General features: G+C 40.1%; 2 protein-coding genes across 5 annotated transcripts in view; one reads left to right on the top strand and one right to left on the bottom strand.

Moving 5' to 3' along the window:
* Nucleotides 1-111: 111 nt before the first annotated feature.
* On the top strand, nt 112-24,336 carry armc10 (armadillo repeat containing 10). The gene is given in 9 exon segments (XM_069908643.1): nt 112-570; nt 7,587-8,055; nt 11,299-11,444; nt 11,910-12,044; nt 18,579-18,644; nt 18,646-18,684; nt 18,686-18,757; nt 20,030-20,101; nt 23,346-24,336. Coding segments are annotated over 8 exon segments (963 nt in total). The 5' UTR covers nt 112-570; nt 7,587-7,874; the 3' UTR covers nt 23,598-24,336.
* Nucleotides 23,605-27,782, bottom strand: part of napepld (N-acyl phosphatidylethanolamine phospholipase D) — a 38,214-nt gene continuing 34,036 nt past the window's right edge. For all 4 annotated transcript variants that reach the window (XM_069908638.1, XM_069908640.1, XM_069908639.1 and 1 more), the window contains exon 5: nt 23,605-27,292. In XM_069908638.1, coding sequence (XP_069764739.1) covers nt 27,167-27,292 — 126 coding nt within the window. In that variant the 3' untranslated portion in view covers nt 23,605-27,166. The remainder of the gene's footprint in view (nt 27,293-27,782) is intronic.

The raw sequence follows: 27,782 nt of genomic DNA, 5'->3' as shown, positions 1-27,782 counted from the left end.
CCCGTGCTTCCTGTCGGCGTGGCCAACATGCCCGTGCTTCCTGTCGGCGTGGCCAACATGCCCGTGCTTCCTGTCGCCGTGGCGACGACCTTTGACCCCCAGCTCTGGGCAAGAACCTGAGGGGCCACCAAGCAGATCGTGGACGTGAGAGGCTAAGCAATTGGTCCTTGTTTATCTTTCTGAAACCAATTAGATAGAAACATTTGAATTGCATTCTCGATCCATTTACAAGAATTACTAAAGAAATCTGGCCCAGTGCTTGTTGGAAATGGTCAGCATATACCTGAGGAGGAGCAAAATTAAACCCTTGGTCCAAAGTGAAATCCATTTTGAAAAATGTAGGCGTTGGCATACATATGCAGCACGATAACAGGCCATCCCCAGACTCCATGAATGAAACACAAAAGCCTGCAGACGCTGTGGTTGGAGTAAAAACACAGAAATGCTGGAGGAGTTCAGTTTCAGGCCTGAGGCCTCCTTCGAGGAATAAGAAGAATGAGGCCAGAAGCAGAATGTCTCAGAATTCAGAGAATGCCGGCCGGCTGGGGGAGGAATCCAGAGCAACAAAAGGTGTTAATTGGATAATTGGTCCCTTCTCCCATGTTAAACCTTCCTCCCTCCTGGAACCTTGTTCTGGTTTTCTGTCTGCTCCGGACATTTATATTTCCAACTGCCGCTGTGGCATTTACTCACTACCCCCCTCACTCATTCCAGTTTCAGCCCCTCGCAATGCCTGCCCCTCCACTCTCTCCGCACCAATTCAAACCCCACCATCAAACTGCGGACGAGGATAATGCTGCTTTTGTGGTCTGGAGCACTGACCTCTATCTGGCTGAAGCCAAACAACAACTCTGACACCTCCTCTTACTTATCCCTCCAACAGGACCCCCACCAAAACCCATCAAACCACTGTATCACGCACTATCTCTGAACTCATCGCTTCCCGTCACCTCCCTGGCATGGTATTGTTTTCCAACCCTGCACAGCCTATTTCTACTGCCTGCCCAAGATCCACAAACCCAATTGTTCTGGCAGACCCATCATGTCCATGTGCTCCTGCCCCATCGAATTGGTCTCTGCTTACCTTAACTCTTCTTTTGTCCCTCCCCACCTACATCTGGGACACTTCACACACCCTCCATCACTTCAAATTCTAGTTCCCTGAACTCAATCACCTCATCACCTCCATCCCCCATACTGAAGGCCTCAAAGCCCTTCATTTCTTTCTGGACAAAAGAACTAACCAGTCCCCTTCCACCACCACTCTCCTCCAGCTGGCAGAATTTGTCCTCACCCTCAATAATTTCTCCTTCGACTCATCCCACTTTCAACAGGTCACATGCTCTCCATCTCTTCAATATTAATTTTTCAGGGATCTGGATATTGCTAGCAAGACTAGAATTTATTGATCATTCCTAGTTAATCTTAAGAAGGCAGTATGTGGCCTTCTTATACATCCACAGTCCTTCAGGTGAAGGAGTTCTCACAATATTGTTGGGTAGGGAATACCAGGATTTGGACCGAGCCACAGCGTAAGACAATTATTCCAAATAAGAATGGCGTGCAGCTTGCATAAGAACATGGCCCTGGTGCATTCTTGGTGGTAAAGTCTGGGTTTAAAGGTACTATGGAAATAGCCTAAGCTAGAAATGCACTGCATCCTGCAGACGCTGTGTATCAATAGTGGAGGAAATGAATGTTTTGGGTAGTTAATGGAGTGCTGATCTTGAATGGTTCCATGCTTCTTGGGAATTACTAATGGTGCATTTATCCAGGCAAGTGGAGAGTGAACAGTGGTGCAGATAGAGGAACTACGGTCTTATAGTTCCAGTGACCTGTGTGGTGATATGCAATTGCACTACTAGATCACCATGGGTCATCCCGGTGACCTTGTATATAAAGCAGTCCAGAGCTACAGTCTAGCCTTCCAGGTTCGTCTTGCAGAGACAAGATCTCTTAGTGTACATATTAGTTTATTAAAGCTGTCTTATACTCGCACTGCTGGTGTGGTTATTGTCAGTGCAACCTGGACTCAATCCTGATCTCCAGTACTTTCTGTGTGCAGTTTGCATATTCTCATTATGACTGCATATGTTCCCTCCAGGTTAACATTCCTATTGGCCTCTGTAAGTTACTGTCTTGAGTAGATGAGTGGTTGAATGGAAGGTGAAGGAATTGAAAGTAAAGAGGGATTAGTGTAAATAGGGATGCCTGACAGTCAGTGTAGACTTGCTAGGTTGAAGGATTGCTTCTGTGCTGATGACTCTATGACCGTGATGTTCCATCATGTTCCTGACTTGTAGATGGTGGAAAGACTTATTTTACTGTGATTCAAATTCAAGTTTTTAAATTTAAAAAAAACATAATTGACCTGGAAGTGCACTCATGGGACATCTGATGCAATACTCCAAAGTGATGTAATCCCCTGCACTACTGACACAGGAACTGTTTGCTTCATGTGATTCATGCTGTAAGGTGTCCAGATGAATCTCTGGAGAGAAACAAAATGATTTGGAAGTGGCTGTTAATGATTTCACTCGAGGTTAGCCAACTTTCATTCACATAGTGGTGAAAAATTAATGTTGTATAACTGACTTTCACCTGACAAAAATCTATCAATCAATTATTCTATATATTTATTTAAATTTCAAAATTTAAGTTTACAAGCCATTTCGGCCCACGAAACCGTGCCACCCAATTAGCCTACACCCCCAGTACGTTTTGAATTGTATGAGGAAACTGAAGCCTCCTGGGAAAACATGCAAACTCCTTACCAACAGCATGGGATTCAATCCCTGATCCTGATCTCTGGTGCTGTAAAGGCATTGGCTAACTGCTACGCCAACCATGCTACCAACAAAAATCCAAACAAAAACCTTGATGGAAGTAGGGTGGACGTGAGATCAGCATAACAAGTCCATGTTGGCATTTAAATCCAATTAAGCGTCCTCCTACCTCTAATAGTAGAAAATGCTAGAGATACTCAGAAAATCAGACAGCATCTGTAGAGAAATAAATTCAGTTACTGTTTCAGGTCCATAGCACATTTCTCATCAAAATCCATCAATAAAACCAGGCAACTTCACATGCTATCCATCTCTTCAATGTGTAACCATGTATTTGTTTATCTAATCCTTAACATATCTCTACTATTCTTGCAAGTCCCGCATTCTCTCCACTCTTTGCATAACGATCTTTACACTGAAAATGATAGTCAATTTCTCGATATCCACTATATAATTTTTGCTATTACAAAATTCTCTTTTAGGTCACTCCTCAACATTCATTTTTTTTTCAAGGAAACATATCTGTTCATCCTTTCCTGGTATGTGTACCTATCCTTGAATTCCTAATATCATCCTTGCAAATATTTTCAGCACTCCTTATAGTTGTCACGACTGTAAAAAAAAAAGTCCTCTAAATGTGGACTAACTGTTTTGATACAGGTTCCCCATGTTTCAATGTTCAGATTTATTGTCAGAGTACATACATGACGTTTTAGCAACTGTGTTGCAGTGCAAAATGAAGAACGAGAAAACGATCATAGTCGAGTCGAAGTTCAGTAAAAGTCATTTAGTCAAATAGTCACGTGTAGCTTTTGAAAACCCACCACGTTCCAAATGAGGTCATGATGTCACTCGGAACCTCCCAAGCCAGTTTGATTAAGCCTCCAGTGAGCTGCTACATGACTTTCCCCCCTCCTCCAAAAAAAAACGGCGATAGGAGGCTAAATCTCTGGTGCCATTAGTGTCCACTGCTCTTTGGCAGTCATCTGTGCCTTCGCATTGGGAGTCATGACAAAGGCCGATCAAGGTTGAGATGAGCAAGCATAAATGTCTTTGGATTCCCCCCAATGTCCAGTACACAAGTTGCATGACTATTTTGTAGCACTCTGAAGGGGCCCTCATATGGAGGTGATGTGTGTGAGTAGGCCGAACCAAGATACCCAGGCAGAAATAAAAGTTCTGATGCATGAATCAGTTGATGAGTCCGTCATAGGAACTGCCCCGGCCACCTAGTGAATCTGTCAATGACCGTTAACACTTTGCAGATTGGCAGTCCATGCATGTCTTTGCCTAGTACATGACCTGCTTTTTGAGTCCATGCCATATAAACGTTGGCTATCAGGCAGACTGTCACTCGAATGGAGGGTTGGGACAGTCCATGAATGGCATCGAAGATGCAATGTCTCCACACAGCAGGGCAAGGCTGACCTATGGAAACGTCGCACAGGAGAGTGGTACCTTGCAGCCCAAAGGCTACATCCTCAAGTTGCAAGCTTGTGATAGCATGTTCTATAAGCTGGGAATTCATCGTCCTGGCGCTGACCTTTGGCAAGTGTAATGTAGTCTACATCTGGAGAGAGAGGGCATGTACTGCTTGAATGGAGGAGCGGGACCACCTCTACTCATACCGGAGATGTTTAATCCTGGTTGAAAACTCAGATATGTATGATAGATGGCATTGCTAGCGGCCTGACCAGGGATCTGATGCCTTTGCGAAGGCTAACGTTAGCAGTTTGTAGTCAGTGGAAACCGTGAAGTACCTGCCTTCAAAAAAATAGCATAAATAGCTTGGTCCAGCACCAGCAGTTCCCTCTCTAATGTGCTGTATTTCATTTCCGGAAGGTGGAGGTGCCTACTAAAAAATGCTAGAGGCTTCAATTGTCCAATGGTGTATTGTTCCAAGACCCTGCTTACTGCTGCATCAGATGCATCTATTGTCAAGGCGTTGGTCCATCCATTTGTGGATGGGCCAGCAACGTTGCCTTCGCTAGGGCGTCTTTGGCTGCAGGAATGCTACTGTCATCTCTTTTGTCCACTTGAGTTCTTTGGCATCACAGGACATAAGGTCAAAGAGGGGGTTTCAAAATATGAGTTGCAGAGGGTAGAAAGCGATGAAAGAAATTGACCATCCCCAAAAATTCCTGGAGTTCTTTGATCCTATCAGGCCTCGCGAATTTGAGGATGGCTTCCACCTTGCTAGGCAATGGAACAAAGGTATTTGCACTTGTTGGGGTTCACACCCCGAACTGCTGTAGGCAGCGGCAGAGTAAACACAGATGCTGCAAGAGCTCTTTGTGGGAGTGGCTGGTAATGAGTATGTCTTCCAAATATACGAAAAGGAAGTCCAAACCACGGCCACTGTGTCCATTAGTTGCTGGAACTTTTGTGCAGCATTTTTGAGCCCAAAAGGCATTCTCAAAAATTCAGAGGTCAAACAGTGTTATGATAGCAGACTTGGGCACATCCTCTGGGTTTACCCACACACCAAATTTTAGAAAATAGACTGGCCCCATGAAGATTAGCTATAAAGTCCTGTATATAGGGCACAGGGTACCAGTCTGCAGTGGTAGTGTCGTTGAAACATCTATAATGCCCACAAGGTCTCCAGCCTCCCATGGCTTTGGACACCATATGTTGTGGGGAAGCCCACGGGCTATCAGACCTGCATATGAATCCAAGTTTTTCCATTTTGTAGAACACTTGTTTTGCAAGCCACAGCTTGTCGGGTAGCAGGCATTGGGCTTGGGCATATAGAAGAGGTCTTTGGATGAGGATGTGGTGTCCAATGCCATGTTTGGGTGTGGCAGTAGAGAACTGGGGAGTGACAATGTCTGGAAACTCTGCAAATTGGCAAATTCGTTGTTTGAGTACTCCACGGCATCTAGGTGTGGGCCAGGTCGTTTGGCTTTTCCAAGGTGAAAGTCTGGAATGTTGTGGTGTTCACTAATGGGCGCCCCTTTTAAGTCCACCATCAGTGAGTGGGCTCTAAGGAAGTCAGCACCCAGCAACGGTAGGGACACAGCAACAAGAATGAACTTCCATGTGAATTTATTGTTGCTGAATTTCAGGGGTATAGTCCATGTGCCATACATACGAATCGAACTGTTATTCACTGCAGTGAATGCTGGACCCGCACTCTTGGTATGGATGTCAAAGCCTGAAGGAGGAAGGACACTAACCTCTGCACCCATGTCAACTAGAAATTTGCGCTGGGAGAGTTCATCCCAGGTGTAGAGTAGGCTTTTATGGTGGCCAGCTGCCATAGCCATTAGTGATGACTGGCCATGGCATTTCCCAGAAAAGTGCAAGGAGGTCAGCAGCGGCGAGCTTCATAACCTCAGCGCTGATGGTAAAAACACCAAGTGGTTGTCACGGAGTCATGCTTGTCCAGGGGAATGTGCGCACTTGTCAATACTCGTGAAGCCTGGGCCTTTGGATGTGACGCAGCACTGATTTCTGTAGTCCTTGCACCTTGCTGTTTCATGCACCACAGAATGTCTGCATGGGCGCCACTGTTTGAGGCCTATCAAAGTCCTCATCAGCCAATATGAGGTGGATGTCTTCTGGCATATGCACTAAAAACAACTGCTTAAAGAGCAAGCAAGGCCTAAGGCCATCTGCCAATGCCAACATGTCGCTCATTAACTCCAAAGGGGCGTGGTCCCCCAGGTCATCGGTTATGGAGGAGCTGTGCAGCTCACTCGTGCCATGAGAGACTGTAAATCTGGAGAAGGAGGGCTTTTAGAGCTTCATATTTGCTGAAAGCTGGTGGGTCCCAAAGGAAATCCACTTCTTGACCGGCCATGTCCTGGACAAGGGCGCTTTTCACATGATGGTACTTAGTGGTGTCCACTTCTATCTTGCAAATGTAGAACTGCACCTTAGCCTTCCTAAACCAAATTTCAGGTTGAGGGGTCCAAAAGACAGACAGTTTGAGCGAAATCATTGCACGTCACCAATGTAGCAACTGTCTAGCAGAGCAAAATGAAGAACAAGAAAATGATTGGATGTAGTCGAGTCGAAGTTCAGTAAAAGTCGTTTACTCAGTCACGCGCAGCTTTTTAAAAACCCTGTGCGTTTCAAATGATGTCATTGCATTGTGACGCCATCACATTGTGACATCATGATGTCACTTTGAACCTCCTGAGCCGGTTCAATTTAAGCAGCTACCACATCACATACAACCCTGAGATTCTTTTTCCTGCAAGCCAGGCAGAATTACCACTTATTGTTAGTGTGGAAAAACTGTACTCAATGTATAAGTAAACAAATAAAGATGGAAGCAAACTTACTGTGCAATACAGAGAGAAAAAATAACCATTTGGACCTTTCCAACTTGTGGCCCGACTTTTAGTTACTAATGGATTTGTACTCCAAGGTTCTTTTCTCCCTGCTCTTCTCCTCCCTCTCTCCCCCCCACCCCTGATTTATGCTCCTTCCTTGTTAAAAGGGGTCAGGCCCAAAATGTTTTACTTTCTATAGATGCTGAGTGACCTGCTGAGTTTCTCCAGCAGGTATTGCAAAAATGAGAGGCAAGACATTTAATTACTTTTATATTTTTGAATAAAAAAAATTCTGGAAGAAATATATGTGGCGAATTTTATTTGCTCATTCTGCGTAAGTAAAGTTCTCTTGTCATGTGTGGCCCTTCTTAATGATACCCAATGTTTTGAAGGACCGGAGGAAACATCTGCAGGGAATCGTTAGAATGCATTTTGATAACATTTTTGCATCCTGCATTATACTCGAAGACTAAAGTTAATTTTTTAACGCATTGCTGTCTATCTTTTTGAGGTGTAGATCCAGCCTCCGGTGCAGAAAGAGTTGAGCTCCACGGGAACATTCACCAGGATGGCCATCACACAAGATGCTTGAGGATCGATCAGCATCCATGGAAGGCGATTTCGGACGTCATTCTTCATCGCGTCTTTTGGTCACCAATGAAGCACATATTATTGTAGTCTCGGCTCGGCACGGTCAGGTTCAAGTGTCCCTGTGGAGAGGAGCGTGAACTCAGGGCCTGCTTCCGGTCGGCCCCTCGTGTGTCTGCAGTCTGAGGGCAGTCGAGCGTCTCGCTCCTTGAGTGTGATGGGCCAGGAGACGTGGCCCCTGAGGTTAGCGCTGGGTCTGCTGGCGGCACTTGGCGGACTCTGCGCCCTGCATGGCTGGGCAAAGCGGTGGCGGCCACAGCGGGAAGATCCGTCCCAGAAGCAGCAGGCACTTCGGCGAAGAAGCATTGACAACGAAGAACCTTCGCACAGTCCTCAGGGTAAATACAGCAGGATGGACCTTGTGGTGATATGTAATTCCACCATTAGGTCACCAGGGGTCATCCCGGTAACCTTGTATATGAAGCAGTCCAGAGATACGGTCCACCCTTCCTGGTTAGTCATCCCGGTGACCTTGTATATAAAGCAGTCCGGAGCTACAGTCCAGCCTTCCAGATTCATCATCCCGGTAACCTTGTATATAAAGCAGTCCAGAGCTACAGTCTAGCCTTCCAGGTTCGTCATCCCGGTGACCTCGCTTTACGGGAAAAGGGAATATTGACCCTGGCCAATACAGCCCTTCCAGCCGATCATCAACCACAATCTCATAGGACACTACAGCACAGTACAGGTCTTTTGGCCTTTGGTTGTGCCAACCTATTTATTCCAACGAAAATAAAAAGATCCACCCTGCCTACCCTAACCTTATTTCTCTTTCATCCATATGCCTGTCTAAGTCTCTTAAATACCCCTAATGTTTCCGCCTCCACCACCACCACCCCAGCAAGGTATTCTCTGTATAAAAAAAAACTTACACCTGATATCTCCCCTAAACTTTCCTCCTTTCTCTTTGTACAAAAAGTGTTTGCTGCTACTGCTCTGGGGGGAAAAAAGGGGCTTATCTATGCTTCTCAGAAACTGTAGATTTCTATTAATTCACCTCTCATCCTTCTTCGCTCTAGAGAAAAAAGCCCTCACTCTGCTAACCTTGCTTCATAAGACTTATTTTCCAAGATTTTCCAGAAAATCTCATCTGCAACCCCTCCATGGCTTCCGTGTCCTTATAATGTGGCGAACAAAACTGAAAACAATATTCTAAGTGTGTTCTCACCAGAGATTTGTAGAGTTGCAACATGACCTCTCAACTCTTTAACTCAATACCCCAATTAATGAAGCCCAGTACCTCATAGGCTTCTTAATTATCCTATCAATCTGTCTGGCAACCTTGAGAGATGTATGGATTTGAACCTCTTCTTCCACATTGTTAAGTATCCATCAATGAATTCTTCAGGATGCATCACCTCGCACTTATGATTGAATTCCATCTGCCACTTTTCCACCTAACTCTGCATCCTATCTACATCCTTTTGTAACCTATGTCAAAGTTCAGCACTATCCAGAACTCCAACCTGCCTATGATCTGCAAATTTACTAACCTATCCTTCTTTATCAAAGCTGTTGGTAAAAATCACAAAGAGCACGGGGGTCGCAGAACAGATCCCTGTGGACTCCTCCAGTCACTGACCTCCAGGGAGAACATGTTCCATCCAATACTGCTCTGCTTTCTACAGACAACCAAATTCTGATTTCACAAAGTCAAGCTTTCATGGATCCCATGCCTCATGACTTTCTGAACGAGTCTCATGGGGGACCTGTCCAATCCATATTCACCACATAAACTACCCCACCTTCATCAATTTCTTTTGTTACCTCCTCAAAAACTCAATTACGCTCATTAGGCATGGCTTTCTCATAAAGTCATGGTGGCTATCCCTCCAAATGCTCAAGAATCCACTCCAATAGTTTGCACACCACTGACATAAGAATCGCTGACCTATAATCCCCCGGTTTCTCCATATTACCTTTCTTTAAAACAAGGAGACCATATTTGCCATTCTTGAATCCTCCAACCCTTCACTTATGGTCAAGGAGGACTCAAAGATCATTGGCAATGTCTCCCTTCCCACAGCAACCTGGGGTACATCTCATCCAGGCCTGGGGATTTATCAATCTTAATGTTTCTTAAGAAGATCCATCACTTAATCTTTCTTAATCTCAATATAGTCTCATCCCATTAAAATGCAATGAAGGAGCTGGCAATCTGAAAATTATTCATCCACAAACACATTTGTACCTGTTGCATTTGACCATTACATTCCCAATCAGATTTATTGGCATTTATTTAGAATTTGCAGATAACAGCAGCCCAATGTTGCCCATTCTTAGTTGCCCCTCCCCGACACTACTTCAGAGGACAATTAAGCGTCAAAAACATTGTTGACTTTGGAGTCACGTAAGGCTAAGCCAGGTCTTCATAATATTATCCCTTTCAGGAAGGGTAGGTGGGGTTTTACGATAGTCTGGTGGTTTCATGCTCATGGTCTTTTTAATCCCAGATTTGCAACTTTAAACATTCAAATGGATTTGTAGAGCTGAAACGAGTAACAGAAGTGTTTTGTGTTATATTAGAGATGAAAGCAGTGGATTGAACTGAGACATCAGAATTGAGGCTTTTCACATTTTGGTGAGGAAAATTGGTGAAAGAAACTAGGTATTTGGTTTCTAAGTAAATGGGGGAAGCCACTGTACATCACTTGACCAATCAGAATGAAAAAGAGAAATTAACAGTGCAGGATTAAAAACAAAACATTTGCATGTTTAAAAACATAATGAAAATCTAGATAATTAAAAGCTCTGGTTCCAATATATAATTTTTGGTACCAATTTGCCCTTCTCACATAATGGATAGTAAGGCAGGGGACATGAATATAGCTCAGGAAGACCATACAACTTCTCAAATCATACATATTTCTCAATGATATTCATTAAATGTTAGTTTGGGCAAGTTGGTAAAAATAAAAACATCTATTTTCTGAAATTCAAGATTGTAACTCATATTGCAATTAGGTTTTCAGCTCCATTATTTTTCAACCAAAGTACATTGGTGTGAAGAGTGGATTACAGAATTTTTTCACCTTTATTTAAGTTGATTAAGACCATGATCATTATTTTATTTTCAGAGAGGAGTAAAAGAGATTCAAAATTCCTTGGAAATCAGGGCAGATTGTGACCATTAGGGAAATTAAATAACACATAATTTAAACGTCAATGTCCTAAAACAATGCTAGACCTATTGTTCTGTTACTAAGGCACACATTTTTTAACAAACTTTGGAATAATATTTTTTAAAAACTGCAAGACAGCTGGCTGATTCTGCCAATCTGCTCGCCACATCCTTTCAAATTTTCCCATTCCAGGTGGAAATGTTATCCGTTAAATGAAGAAGGGTACATAATAAATTAATCCTGGAGTCATTTTGGTCAATACTCTTCTGATACATCTATTACATATTTATTTACAATGGGTATCAGTTGAATTTTTTTTAACCTTCATCAGCCTTTTTCAAAAGTCTATTTAAATACAAAACTTGAGCATAATTGTTCACAACATTTAAAGATAACAAGGAACTTATTTGAATTATTGTGTTTTAAAACAATGTTTTGTTTTGTTTATTTCTTGCTAAGGGTGTGCAGTTGCACAGTCTCACAATAGTCTGGAACAGCAGCGCCTCCAAGTGATTCTGAAATTTCTTAGGAGGACCTCTGATGTATCCAATCGAGAGCACGCTCTAGTGACTCTCAGTAATTGTGCCGCATTCACTGTTAATCAGGTAAATCCATGTGCATACTTCAAAGGATGAAAATAATTTTAGGATTAGTTCTGATGAGAAAAATAAAAAAAGACAAAAAATATTATTGCTATATAAATGTGTACATATGGAAAAACTCCAACAATTCACTATCTAATGGTTGGGAAATACCAATGGCTCACTTGGGTGCTGGTTTTTAAACTACAGGGGCAAATTTCCTGTGATCCATTTAAAAATGTTCACTGGACATTTATTATTCTACTTTTTTAAAGCAATTAACAGGATTGATATCCGATCATCCAGAAAACCTGCCAGTCTGGCATCTCCAAGTCCTAAGGATGCCAAATTGTCAGAAATTTATTGTACCATGTTTTGGAGATTTTTTCTATCAGCTCAGAATACAATACACTGCAGTATTTTCTTGAAATGATGTGAATTTCAGATATGTATTTTGAGATATCTAAGAATGAATTCTGATGTTTTCAGGACCTTTTTCGCAGTCTGGGTGGTCTCAGTGTCATTGCAAATTGCTTGTTAGATGAAGTCACATCAGTCAAAGTTAAGGCAATGAATGCTCTGACGAATCTTTCCCTTAATGTTGCTAATCAAGAAGAGATGAAGGTAATGGAACATTAAAATGTTTCCTCTGGTAAAAGCTATAAACTGATTCTGGAATTGCTTATTTTTTTCTAAAGTGAATAGAAGGTGCTGAATTTATATAGTTAGTCAATAAAGTTCAATTGAAGTACAAATTTTTTTTACAGGAAATGGACATGCAGGGTTCTACGAGACCAAGACATGAGTTATCGTAGAGAAGCACAAAAGGTGCAGATGCAGAATTGTTGGAGGATCTCAGCAGGTCAGATAGCATCCATGCATAGAAATAGACAATATTCTGGATATGAATCCTTCTTTCAAGACTAAGATAAATTAGGAAAAAATTCCATATTATAAAGGGAATGCACAGAGATGACATATTTTAGGACCAGAAGTGTGGGAGGTGGAGAGATAGGTAGAAGAAGAAATCATGGGGGTGATGGAGGAGGAAATGTTAGACAGAAAAAAATCAGTTATTATGGCAGCATGGTTAGCACAGTTTTAGTACCAGCAATCAGGACCAGTCTTTGCATCCTGCATTGTCTGTAAGGAGTTTATGCGTTCTCCCCAAGTCTGCATGGGTTTCCCCTAAGGGCTCTGGTTTCCTTCCACCGTTCAAAATATACTGGGGTTGTAGGTCATTTGGGAGTAATTGGGATGCACGGGCTCGTGGGCCGAAAGGGTTTGTTACCATGCTGTAGGTCTAAATTTAAAAGTTAAAATATCTGCTTTTGATGATGTTGGCTGAATATTGGCCAAATGCTGAAAGAATTCACTTCTGATCTTCATATTATGCTGTTAAAGCCTTGCAATGTAGTGAACTTGTAAACTGAAACTATACAGTTAGCTGGGGATTGAATCAATAAGATGATTGTAACTCAATAAGATGATTGTAACTCCAAAAATATTTAGTAACTACTGTGAATAGGGATTTAAATTTTTTAAATTGTTGTTTGGCTGTGTTCATCCAGAATTAATCTCAGGATTGTGGTATCACAATTGATAAAGTATGGAAAAATATTAAGAAGAGATCAAAGTAGTAATTAAATTATTAAATCTCAATTGTCTATATGCATGAAGGTGGATTAAATATATTCATGTGATTAAGTTTAACTGCAAATATCTTGCCAAAAGGAAAATAAGGGGTGATATTTTTAACTTGATAGAATAATCATGAGGAACTTCACAGGAGCATTACACAAAATTTTTGGAACCAAATATGTATTTGACGCTGGTGTGTTCCTTCTTGTAGGAGTTACACATTGCAAATAATACATGAAAATTGGGGGGAAATCCTGCTAAATTCAGTTCTAAGTTACCTCTAAGTTAAATGAGTCCACTTTCATGAGATATAAATATTAAGAAGTGTTCAATACTCAATCTTAAAGGAGTACTTTTTTTTTAGATTATTTAGAACATAAAACATTACCAGCACACACACTGCGGATTCTTCAGTCCATAATGTTGTGCCAACCTATGGAAACCTACTCTGTAACAAACTAATTTTTCCCTACCTCAGACTCATAACCCTCTATTTTTCTTGCATCCATGTGCCTATCTAAGAATCCTTTAACTGTTCCTATTGTACTAACCTCTACCACCACCTTGGTCAGTGCATTCTCATGACTTCTTGAAGAATAGCACCATTTGAAATGTATCATAACTAAATTGCAGGACGCCATACTTCTGTGTTGCAGTTATAGTTTATGGAATATTGTTAAAGCTAAGCTCTGACATTCCCTCCTAACCCTCTTCATCTTCAAGTTCCCTTCCCCAAAATTTATCTCTCTTACAATGTTTTATTTTTCTCCTGTTATGGCTTGGTGTTGACATTTTGTTTCATAATGCTTCAGTGAAGTGCCTTGAGACATACTTACTTTATTACAAGTGCATCATAAATGAAAATTATTTTTCACACACACGAATGGTTTCATCTTTTCAGAGTAGATGTGTATTTTTCCCTGGCAGGGGAACATGTTAACAAAAAGGGGAGTCACCCATGCAGGACAGAGATTAGAGGAAATTACTTCATGCAGAGGGTAGTAGTTCATCGCTCCAGGGGGCTAAGGAGATGGTCACTAAATACAGTAAAACCCCTGGTATCTGGCACCTATGGGGTTTGATAATAATAATAATAACAATTACAGCACGGAAACAGGCCATTAGGCCCTTCTAGTCCGCACCGAACCAAACACCCCTTTCTAATCCCACCTCCCTGCACAATGCCCATAACCCTCCATCTTCCTCTCATCCATATACCTGTCCAACCTTTTCTTAAATAATACAATTGACTCCGCCGCCACTATTTCTCCCGGAAGATCATTCCACACAGCTACCACTCTCTGAGTAAAGAAGTTCCCCCTCATGTTACCTCTAAACCTCTGCCCCTTAATTCTTAACTCATGTCCTCTTGTTTTAATCTTTCCTCCTCTTAACGGAAATAGTCTATCCACATCCACTCTGTCTATCCCTTTCATAATCTTAAATACTTCTATCAAATCCCCTCTCAACCTTCTACGCTCCAAAGAATAAAGACCCAATCTGTCCAATCTCTCCCCATACTCCAGATGCTTAAACCCAGGCAACATTCTGGTAAACCTTCTCTGCACTCTCTCCACTCTGTTTATATCCTTCCTATAATTAGGCGACCAGAACTGCACACAGAACTCCAAATTAGGCCGCACCAACGTCTTATACAATCTCAACATCACCTCCCAACTCCTATATTCCATGCAATGATTGATAAAGGCCAGCATACTAAAAGCCTTCTTCACCACCCTATTCACGTGAGTTTCTACCTTCAGGGAACGATGTACCGTCACTCCTAAATCTTTCTGCTCTTCTGTATTCCTCAATGCTCTCCCATTTACCACATATGTCCTATTCTGATTCTTCTTACCAAAATGAAGCACCTCACACTTATCAGCATTAAATTCCATCTGCCATTTTTCAGCCCACTTTTCTAAGCAGCCCAAATCCCTCTGCAATCCTAGAAAACCTTCTTCATTATCCACTATTCCACCTATCTTAGTATCGTCTGCATATTTACTAATCCAATTCACCACCCCATCATCTAGATCATTAATGTATATAACGAACAACAATGGGCCCAATACAGATCCTTGAGGCACACCACTGGTCACCGGCCTCCAACCTGACAGACAATTATCCACTACCACTCTCTGGCCTCTCCCTTTCAGCCAATGTTCAATCCATTTGACTATCTCAAAATTTATACCTAAAGACTGCACCTTCCTAACTAACCTTCCATGTAGTACTATCTCTAAGAATTTTCTCCATTAATTTACCTACCACAGACGTCAAACTTACAGGCCGATAGTTGCCAGGCTTCCTCCTTGAACCCTTTTTAAATAACGGAACCACATGCGCAATGCGCCAATCCTCCGGCACTATCCCCATATCTAATGACATTCGAAAAATTACCGCCAGAGCCTCTGCTATTTCCTCCTTCACTTCTCTCAATGTCCTGGGGAAGATCCCGTCTGGTCCTGGAGACTTATCCACCTTTATATTCTTCAAAAGCCTTAAAACTACACCTTTTGTAATCTCTATATTCCCCATATTTACCCAATTTGCTTTTTTTATCCCACATCTCCCAATATCCTTCTCCTTAGTGAATACCGAAGAAAAGAAACTGTTCAATATCTCCCCCATTTCTCTAGGTTCCACACACAGTTTTCCACTCTGATTTTCTAAGGGACCAATTTTGTCTCTAGCTTTCCTCTTACCATTAACATATTTGTAGAACTCTTTTGGATTTGTTTTCACCCTGCTTGCCATAGTTTTCTCGTACCTTCTTTTAGCTTTCCTAATTCCTCTCTTAAGATTCCTCTTACATTCAATGTATCTTTCAAACATCTCCTTAACTCCATGCTTCTTATATCTAATGTACGCCTCCCTTTTTCTTCGAACCAAGTTTCCAATATTCCTTGAAAACCACGGCTCTCTCAAACCTTTTGCCCCTCCTTTTAACCTAACAGGAACATAAAGCTTTTGCACTCTCAAAATCTGATCTTTAAAAGACTTCCATCTCTCTACTACATCCTGCCCATAAAACAAATTGTCCCAATGCACACCCTGCAAGTCCTTTCGCATCTCCTCAAATCTAGCTTTTCCCCAATCAAAAACCTCAATCCTTGGCCCTGATTTCTCTCTTTCCATAATGACATTGAAGCTGATGGCATTATGATCACTGGACCCGAAGTGCTCGCCAACACTAACCTCCGTCACTTGACCCATCCCATTTGCCAACAGTAGATCTAACACTGCTCCTTCTCTGGTCGGCACCTCTACATATTGTTGTAAAAAACTATCTTGCACACATTTCACAAACTCTAACCCATCCATTCCTTTCACAGAATGTGTTTCCCAATCTATATGTGGAAAATTAAAATCTCCCATAATTACAACCCTGTGCTTATCACAAATATCTACTATCTCCCTACAGATTTGCTCCTCTAGGCCTCGGTCCCCTCCGGGTGGTCTATAATACACCCCTACAAGTGTAACCTCTCCTTTCCTACTCCTCAGTTCCACCCAAATAGCCTCCGTGGATGTGCCCTCTAATCTATCCTTCCTAGGCACCGCTGTAATATTTTCCCTGACAAGCAATGCAACCCCACCTCCTCTTGCCCCTCCGACTCTATCACACCTAAAACAACGAAACCCAGGGATATTCAGTTGCCAATCACATCCCTCCTGCAACCATGTCTCACTAATCGCTACCACATCATACTTCCAAGTATCAATCCACACCTTCAGCTCATCCACCTTTTTTACAATACTCCTGGCATTAAAATATATGAATTTCAGGGATTTCCCATTTTTTAATCCCTGTTTTCCCTCATCTTTAAGAACAACATTATTTACTTTTCCTGACAATTGCCCTTCATCTTCTTCCAGAGCATTTCCCTTCTCTATCACCTGCCCATCCATATTCAAATACTTACTACAAACTTTCATTGCTTTCATTCTAACCTTCTCCTTACTGCTCTGTACTATTTTGTTCCCTCCCCCCAACCATTCTAGTTTAAAGGATCCTGAGTAGCCCTAGCAAATACCTCTGCCAGGATTCTGGTCCCCCTGGGATTTAAGTGTAACCCGTCCTTACTATACAGGTCACATCTCCCCCAAAAAAGGTCCCAGTTATCCAGAAACTTAAAACCCTGCCCCTTACTCCACCCCTTCAGCCACGTGTTAATCCTCCACCTCATCCTATTTCTATTCACACTGTCACGTGGCACAGGGAGTAATCCAGAGATTACCCCCTTTGCGGTCCTTCTTTTTAACTCCCTACCTAACTGCCTGTACTCACTTTTTAGGACCTCTTCTCTAATTCTCCCTATGTCATTGGTACCTACATGTACCACGACCTCTGGCTCCTGTCCCTCCCACTTTAGGATATCTGGGACACGAGCAGCAACATCTCGGACCCTGGCACCAGGGAGGCAAACCACCATCCGGTTCTCCTTGCTGCGTCCGCAGAATCCCCTATCCGTCCTCTTAACTATGGAGTCTCCTACCACAATTGCCCTCCTCTTCCTTTCCCTCCCTTTCTGAGCTACAGGGGCCGACCTCGTGCCGGAGGCACAGCCACTGTCACTCCCCCCAACCTTGATGTCCCCCTCAACAGTGCTCAAAGAGGCGTACTTATTGCTGAGGGTTACATTCACAGGGCTCGTCTCTGGCACCTTACGTTCTTTTGTCCCTCTCCTAACAGTTACCCACCTTTCATCCTCCCGTGGCCCTGGCGTGACCACCTGGCTATAACTCCTGTCTATGGCTACCTCTGTTTCCCTAACCAGCCTGAGGTCATCGAGCTGCAGCTCTAGTTCCCTAACACGGTCCCTGACAATCTGCAGCTCGACACACCTAGTGCAGATATGGACATCCGGGAGTCTGGAAGACTCCAGGACCTCCCACATCCGGCACTCCCGACAACACACAGCCTTAACACTCATCCCTTACCCCAATGAAGAAGTAATGAAGACTATCTTAGCTTTCTCTCCGCCTGCTTTCGCCGAAGCCTGATGAGCCAAAGCCTGGAAATCCCACTCCTTCACTGGGCCACTCACTCGCTGGGCCGCTCGCTGTCCCTCTTATTTATTGGCCTTTTACCAATTAACCCCTACACACTCTCCTGATAAATGCCAGATAAGTGAATTTTCCAATTGCTTGAGACTGCATGGTGCCTGATAGGTGAACCAACAGCAAGGCGTGCCAATTAAATTTTTTTTTATCTATTTATTTTTTTGTGATATTTTTTCACCAGTTGCTTGACGCCGCCAGTTGCTTGAATTCCTGATAACAGGCATTTAACTGTATAGTTAAGCCAGGAATCTATATTTTCTCAGATGTTGAGAAAATCAAGGTCTACGAGGTTAGTGCAGGAGAGTGATTCTGAGGTGAGAGATGTGGTCATAGTTTTATTGAATGATGGAGCATATAGATTAACCATCGTACTTCAACTTTTTTTCTTGTTCATGTGCAAGAAGTAAATAGCTTTAATATATTTCTATAAAACCATGTTTATTACAGATTTGGATTCCACAAATATTGAAAGTCCAAGAAGCTGCCACTTTAAGCTCTGAGATGCAAGTAGCTGGGCCTTCCAATGCTGACTAATTTCAGTGTTACCACCAGTCCATCACCGTACCATGACCAACTCCATCCCTCACTTGCTCAGTCTCTTGGTGGAAGGAACTGAAAGGGTAAAGGTATTACGTGCTTATCAAACTGTTTTGGTGTTAATTAAGTATATCTGATGCATTTTAAGGAACAAATTTGTTTAATTTACTATAAATTCTTCCTTTTAACCAATGGTGGTGATTTAATGAGATGAATGCTGGATTCAAGTTGATTCCACTCTGAGCATCAGGGAAAAAAAAATCTATACCAACACCTTTTGACATCTTACTTTTATATATACAATTTTAATCCTCCTTCAGTCTTTAGAAATACTGGATATCTTTTCCACTATGATTGACAAAGGTTCTCAACCTTTTTCTTTCCATTCACATCCCACTTTAAGTTATCCCTATGCCATTGGTGCTCTGTGATTAGTAAGGGATTGCTTAAGGTGGTGTGTGTGAGTGGAAAGATAAAGGTTGAGAACCACTGATATAAGGGATTCATTTTGTTCTTCCCCTTCAAATATTAACCATATAACCATTTACAGGAAGGTGTTGATTATTTTATAAAGATTCTTTAGTGATGATGAGACCCCAAATTTTACTTTGAGACATTCGTACCTGACAAACTAAATTGATTTGTATTCTATGTGACATTGGTTTTTGAATCCGTATTCCATTACAGTGCACAATTGCAAATTCTGGTCAGGTACTCTTGAAACAGGAGTAGTTCTAAGGTGAAGAACTTGCCTTGGTAGCATAAGGCAGGGTTTTCCTTCATAAGGGCGGTACGGTTAGCATAGCGGTTAGTACAATGCTGTTATTAGCTCCAGCAACTGGGTCTGTGGTTCGAATCCCACGCTGTCTGCAAGGAGCTTGTACATTTTCCACAGGTTTACTCAGGATGCTCTGGTTTCCTCCAACCGTTCAAAATGTACTGGGATTTGTGGTGTAATTGGGTGATTCGGGCTTGTTGGCTGAAAGGGCCTGTTACTGCGCTGTATATTTAAATTGAAAAATGATTATAAACATTCAAGTGTAATTTTGTTTATTCAAATCTGTCTTATATTTGACATAGTTTTTATCCACATTTATATTACTGAGATGTGAAATAAACAGTTCTTTCGGCTTACTGGCTAGAAATCTGAAGCGACATGAAGGCAGAAATCAGGGTAATATGACGATATACCCCATCCCTCCCTCGTAATTTCAATAGTTGGCACACACTGCTTGTAAAATTTCATGAATGGCAATGTATGGTAGGTGAATGCAATCTGTTGGACAAAGGATTTTGTGAGATGCATGCAGATGAATTGTAACAGTTTATATAAATACTCATAATCATTTTTCTTAAAACAGATTCAGGCATTAAAAATCCTGGTAAACTTGTCTGCAAATCCAGAATTAACTCATGACCTTCTCTGCGCTCATGTAAGTTACAAACCGATGGTGTTTATCTTGACAATCAGTGCATGATTTGACTGCATATTTAATAATATATTGGTACTATTGATACAAATGTAATACTTTATTTAGAATAGTGTTCACATTGTTTAAGTTTTGCTGGGGTGAAGATCAAGATTATCAGAAATATGCATGTCACAATCTAAACTACCAGCAATGATGGGTCATATTCATCTGTAAATTCTCTTGTGTGATGTTAGGGCCATTTGATCTATGATTGCATGTACTGCAACAAATTTCAGGCAAATGTTGACAGTAGTCTTACGTTGGCTTTTTTTGTTTTTCTTCCTCTCATTATCAGTGTTCTGCATATTATAAAGTTGAATTCACTAAAACCCCAATGGCACCTATGGGGATTGGTGGATGCTGGATAAGTGTATTTTATGGTTGCTTGAGATTTATTCTTACAATGCCAAAGTAATAACACCTGCATTAAGAATACACAATTTAAAAGACAAAAAAACTATTTTGTACTTGCACTGAACAAACTTCACTTGCATGAATATTTAAATCTTAAAGCATTTGACTTTATTTTCAATCACATTCTTTGAAAACATTTAACCGTGGCTGCATTGGCAGGTTCCAACCCCTCCACTGAGCGACTTGATAACAATAACATTATAGATAATTAAGCAACCCCCCACCCCCCCCATAAATCCTCTGACCAAGGTGACTCTTATGAAGCAGGGATAAGGAGACACTTTAAGAGAGTTAGCACAATGGAGAGTGGCAACAACCAGCTCTTCACTCTTGGCGACATCATTACTGTTTCATACAACTTTATTCAAACAACTGCAAAGAATAAAAAAAGACCAAGGTGAATATTTGCTCCCATCTTCACCAAAGGTTTATGTGCTACTTCAGAGAATATTTACTTTTACAATTTTAAATGTACTTATTTTAACCTATTATCTTATTCTTATTTAGTTAAATTTTAAAATTTATTTTCCTCAATTTTTTTATCTGTTGCTTGAGGCTGCCGGTTGCTTGAATTCTGGATACTAGGATTTTTACTGTAATTCAATTCAATAAAGTTGAAGGATAAATGTAAGATTGTTAATATAAATATGGGGAAAAATAAAAAATGAATATGGTTTGGGGATCTTGTGAAGATAGAGAATAAATGATCTTAATAATACAATTATTCTGGAGAGGTCCAGTGTTTCAGGTTTTGGCAGATAATATCTACCACATACACGTTAGTGTTCTAAGTACCACTGAATCTCATGATCATGTATTTTATCAAAATGTAAGATTGCTCAGGATGTTTTCCTTGAATTTGGAATGTTTTGTTTTCAAATTTGAGACGTTATGAATGTTGCTTCAAATTACATGACTTGGTCAACAAAGCTAACTTGGTTTTTCTGTGGTTTGCCATCCATTTCCACAACTAACAAAGAGAGTGGAACTAGCGAGGCCCAAATTTATGTAATGGGGTTTCTCTCATCTGATTTGCTCCAGGAGCATGGAATTCAAATCGATCCAATTTTGAGATATTTTCCCAATATATTTGATAAAGGGCACAGTTTCTAAACAAAATGATATGTTTAAGAATGATTATGAATCTGAAGTGTACAACCAAATATGGCTTTATTTGGTCAGATGCAGGCTGTAGGTTCCTTTAAACTAATCCAATTAAATATCCTAAGGCAAATTTCGAGGAAATGCGAAAGGATTTAGAGGGTGTGATTTGGATAATTTATTTTCAGGGAAGAATGTAACAGATAAATGGAGGACATTCAAAGGGGAAATTTTGAGAGCAAAGAATGGGTATGTCCCTGTGAGAATTAAAGGAAAGGTTAGAAAATATAGGGAGCCTTGGTTTTCAAAGGATATTGGGAATTTGGTTTGGAGGAAGGTTATCAAAGCTTGCAGTGAGATATAGGACAGTTAAAAGAGTGGGCTGATAGATGGCAGATGGAGTTTAATACTGATAAATGTGAGGTGCTACATTTTGGTAGGACTAATCAGCAAAGATCATACACGTTAAATGGTAGACAATTGAGGAATGCAGTAGAACAAAGGGATTTAGGAATTCTGGTACATAATTTGCTGAAAGTTGAGTCACGTGTAGATAGTGTGGTGAAGAAAACATGATAAGTTGGCCTTCATAAATCAGAATATTGAATACTGGAGTTGGGATATCATGTTAAAGTTGCATGAGGCATTGGTGAGGCCAAATTTGAAATATTGTGTGCAGTTTTGGTCACTGAATTGTAGGAAGGATATAAACAGGATAGAGAGAGTACAGAGGAGATTTACAAGGATGTTGACTGGGTTTCAGGGTTTGAGTTACAGAGAAAGGTTGAGCAGGCTGGGACTCTATTCCCTGGAGATTGAGGGGTGATTCAATAGATGTATTTAAAATTATGAGGGGAACAGATAGAGTCAATGTGGAAAGGCTTTTTCCATTGAGAGTGGGGGAGATTCAAACAAGAGAACATGGATTGAAATCGAAGAGGGAAAAGTTTAGGGGAAACATGAGGGGGAATTTCTTCACTCAGAGGGTGGTTGAAGAATGGAATGAGCTTCCAGCCGAAGCAATAGATGTGGGTTCTATTTTAACATTTGGGGAAAAGTTGGATGAGTATTTGGACAAGAGCAGTGGAGGGTTATGGGCCGGGTGTGTGTCAATGGGACTTGGTGGGAGGAGGTGTTTGGGATGGACTAGAAGAGACAAACTGACCTCTTTCAGTACTATAATTGGTATCTAGTTACACAGATAGATTATTTTTATATTATGCTGTTGTTCTGAGTCAGATCACCAGTTATTATTGTCCATAATGAATTCCAATGCAACTTTGTTTTGAAACGTGTATTTTTCCAAGAGCATAAATTTCCAATAGAAGTGCCAGAGATAAAGTTGAGTGTTTTAACTTGCTGAACCTCCTAAACCTTCTTGTTTGTGAACTTACCTGGAAATTATACTTGTACATTAAACTTTTAATCATGTGAACTAATTGCGTGATAAAACATGAACATCAAATACACTTTCATAAGAATTGTAGCCTGTCTATAGTTTATAATTGTTCCTTGCTCAAAGGAATAACTGTTTCTTTGATAACTGTAAATATTTTTTAAAATTACAAGAGGAAATGATTACAGATGTCAAGTGCAACACGTGGGTGAGATCATACATGTTTCATCAAAAATCTTACTTTAAAATGTAATTTATATACTGCAATATGAACTTGCTTATTCTTTGTTCCAGGTACCAGAAGGATTCCTATTATTGTTTGACCTTGCCATAAGCAAAGAAGTTCTTAAACAGATACTTGTATTTGTGGTAAACTTAAAGAAAAATATGAACTTGTTGCAAGGTCCTGTTCAGAATGAATACAAAGTCAAATTACTTCATTCTGTACTATTTGGGAATCCAACAGAATTTTCTCAGAAAATTGCAGCACTTGTGTTATACCAAGACCATGAAGTGAAACAATACATTGCCAGAATTATGGTCTGAGACTAAATAGCTTTAGATATATTTTATTACATATTAATTCCATATCTTGACTCCACAACCAAAATGTGTCAACTTAAAAATAAATATGCAAGAATGATGGTAATTTAACAAACCAGAGCAGTGTAATTTTGGTAACGTTACAAAGACACATTCCAAAGCACATTTAATTTCTTTATGCTGATTTTGCTATTTTGTACTGATTTGCAGAGAGGATTAAGTTTGTTTCTTCACATCAATCATTCAAAATAATCTCGTTGGTAGAACAAAAGAAACACAAAAATTTGCAAATGCTAGAATCTTGGATGAACAAAAAGAGGTTGAAGGGACTCAGCAGGTCTGGCAGCATCCATGGAGAGAAGTGGTCAATCAATGTTTTGGGTCAGCACTATTTATTAAGACTAAAGTGGGGAGAAAAGATAAAAACAAATACGTAAAGTGTGGGGTAAAGGGAGTGACAGGAGGAGACCAAGAAATGATAGGTTACTAGATAGAAGGAGGTGGGAGAGGTGTACTGTATGTAGAAAAGTTGATGTCCAGTACCCTATCACTTCTACCCATCACCTCCCCCCCACCACTTTAGCCTCGATAAAGGCTCCTGACCCAAAAGGTTGATTGAAAACTTCTTTCCATGCGTGCTGCAGGATCTGTTGATCCCTCCAGCATCACTTTGTTTATTCTTTTATTTTGAATATTTTGAGAATTTTCAATTAACGTGCAGTTAAAATGAAGAATAATAAAAAAAACCATCAATATCAATAATATTAACAAAATAATACAAATATCGATATTAAAATGAAAAAGTCAACATGTGATTTGTTATTAAAAAAAAGACTATAAAAATGCAAATTCAATGTCCATATTGAACCAAAGGGAGAAAAAGATAATAGAGTAAAAGAAGAACAAAATAAGAGGAACACTTCCCCCCAAGAAACAAGAAGGAAGAAAAGAGAGAATAAGGAAAAGATTGACGTCACCTAGGAAAAACCCCATTCCCATCAAAGGACAAATAACCTGACTTATCTAGGGTCCTCAGTGCTGTGAGCACCGGGGGTGGGGGGGGGGGTGGTGTTGTGGAGGGAAGAGATAGGAGAGGGGAGAAATCATTCAAAATTTACCCTGATGTATCTTAGGTATGAAATCCATATTCTTGAAAATACATAACTATTTCTGAGGTTATATGTGATCTTCTCCAGGGGAACATAGTTATATCTTCCAGCAGGCTAAACCTCCTTGGGAATCAGATCTCCAAGTAACTGCTATGCATTTCCTGGCCACTGCTAAAACAAGCTTAACAAATTTTAATTGATATTTCAACCGCCTCATTTTAGATCTTGCGTCTTCTAAATTCCCCAATAAAAATAATTCAGGTTCCAGTATATTTTCTAGGAGATTACCCAAATCTTCCCAGAAAGGCCTCTCTTTGTTTATTCTTAATCTAGTCTATAGAATAGTTAAACATTTTAGTATTTCCAAAAAAGTATAGTGGCTAACAAATATTGCTGTAAATATCACTGTAAATTGGTGATTCTGCCTCTTTTTGAATACTTAACTTGTGCCATTGCACTGTTTAATATAGAATGATTGAAAAAGAATTCTGAATAGCAACTCAAAAAGAAGTGCAAGTAAAAAATACTTGCCCGTATAATTTTGTTGTTAGTTTTTTCGAGGGAAATGCTGGAGGGAGGAAAGGAAAATGGTGAATGTTTACTTTCTTTGTGACAAACTGAAGATGACTTTGGGAGAGTACATACTTACACACAGATATAAATTGTATTCAAACTGGATTACAAGGTTGAGGACCATTTAAAAAATGTTCTTTTGTTTAAAAACTCAACTTGCATTATGCGAACACATTTTCCTTTTAACAAACATCAAGAGGCAAAGGAGGAAAAACCCAATACCCAACCCCAACCAACCAATTTTCCCCTGCAGCCGCTGCAACTGTGTCTGCCTGTCCCGCATCGGACTTGTCAGCCACAAACGAGCCTGCAGCTGACGTGGACTTTTACCCCCTCCATAAATCTTCGTCCGCGAAGCCAAGCCAAAGAAGAAAAAGATTTCTTTCTCCAGTATTGATTAATGGAAGTGTTTTCTCGTTACAGTAGAACTCCAAGAGAAATCTCGCAGTATTGAACTCGTGTAAAGATACAAATAGTAATCAAAGTTAGAGATAACTTTTAATTTTTACCTGAACAATGTAATTGAGTGATTTTTTTTTCCAAATCTTATATTTTGTCATATTTTTACATATTATAAGTTTACATTTCTGTTTAATATTTATGAAGACAAATGGTAGGCTTCCACTCAGTTACAACTGTACAGATTTTCAGTGTTAATGGGTCTATGGGTTAAAATGCAACAATTGTACATCAGATCATGTATTTTTTTTTAAATTGGAAAATAAATCCATAGTGTAAGTACTCGAATTTTTAAACAGTTAAAATCCCTTCTTCCAAAAAAACAAACTGCTGGAGGAACTCATCAAGTCAGACAGCATCTGTGGGAGCAGAGAGATAGTGAATTATGACCCTGCAGCAGGGTCGTAGATACATTTTTATAACCTCATTATTCTTGTCTGAATGACAATTAACATGATTCATCACTCCAATGAGGGATTATGTTAGGGGACACAACACTTCTGATGATGGGATCTGGAGCAAAGTTTTTATGTTCCGGATTTCAGCAATCTTCAGACTTTCATGACTCCTAAAATATCTCCTATATGAGTGGAGAATCAAGCTATTTGTAAAACATCCAAAGGTTAATTAACAAATGAGACATAGCTACTGTTGCAACAAGGCATATTTGAAACAGCTGTGCACAAGATAACATACACCTGGGTAACATTCTTATTTCTATCTTCAAGCCAGGATTTTACCTTGGTGATGTGGCAAATTTTGAATCAAAAAAATCATATAGCTGAGGCCCATATTATTATTAATTCAGGGAGGAAACACTGATAATCTACATCTTTGTGCATTACCATGGTATCAATTCAAAAGGCACATGGCAGAAGAACATAGAAATCAAGGAGAAACACAAGCTACATTGAGATAATTGCTGATATACAACATTTAGACATAATTAAGTCTAAAACATGCTCAAAATATGAATTAATTTAAATATTCAATCTTGAATAACGTTGGAAAATCCATATGCCATATATCTGAATGGAAGACAATCACAGGTCCCCAACTGACACTGCAAAATTCATAAAGCTTTTATCAACCAAATGCCTTGTGTTGGTAACCTAATAAAATAAACATTAGATGGGATTTTGTTAATAAAAACAAAACAGAAAATATAATTATAATTATGTTTTACGTTGTTCAGAGTTTAAACAAAATGGAGGGTAGGGAAAAGAAATTCACTTTACAAAGCAAATGAACCCAGTGTTTATTTTTAAGAGTAAATTTGGTAAGATAAAAGAAGTGTGATAATTAATAGACTATTGGTACTTCAATGAAAGTTCAACCCAAAATTAAAGACAATGACTATCAGTAAGGTATATTAAATACAACCTGTTCTGTGTGAGACAAAAGGACCTTATTTATAATTTATTTGCATCATCATTGAAAATCTTTGTCCTCGCTCAAATTCTTTGATTCTCCATGCATCAAAACAAAGAAATCCTCTGGTTTCAATCCATATCTTTCTCGAGCTTCTTCAAGTTTTCTTCGCGGTTCTAAGTAGTACTGGAATAGAAATAATTCTTTAAACGATTCATATTACATCTTTAAGGTAAAGAGGAAGATAAAAGAATAATGAAACTAATTAATGTCAATCAGCATTTTTTTTAGTATAATTCAACATTAATAATTTAAAAATCTCCCTTTAAAGGTACACAATTAAATCCTTACAATTCTCTTTTCTCTCATCCAATTCATGTTTAGAATCCTGCTATTGTTGGGTTCATTTCATTGGGCTAATTTGAGGCTTTGAAGGGATTTTACTTTTGATTGGAAAGTAACCAGCTTTCACAATTTATCACTCTGTTGTAGCGTTTACACTGGCGTGGAAAAAAAATGAGACATACACACCCCAAAGCCTTGAAGCAGAGACTGGTTTATTGCGCTGGCTGTCGCGTTTATATGAGCCCCAGGCGCTTACACCAGGGCCCTGCATTATCGTTGCACTGGCCTGGGATTGGCTAGCACTCCTGCCACAGTTCCTAGTCTTCCCACC

This window comes from Narcine bancroftii, chromosome 13 (genome assembly GCF_036971445.1).
Source record: "Narcine bancroftii isolate sNarBan1 chromosome 13, sNarBan1.hap1, whole genome shotgun sequence".
Lineage (NCBI taxonomy): Eukaryota > Metazoa > Chordata > Chondrichthyes > Torpediniformes > Narcinidae > Narcine > Narcine bancroftii.
The sequence above is the reverse complement of the archived record's forward strand: the minus strand, read 5'-3'. Positions and strand labels throughout refer to the sequence as shown.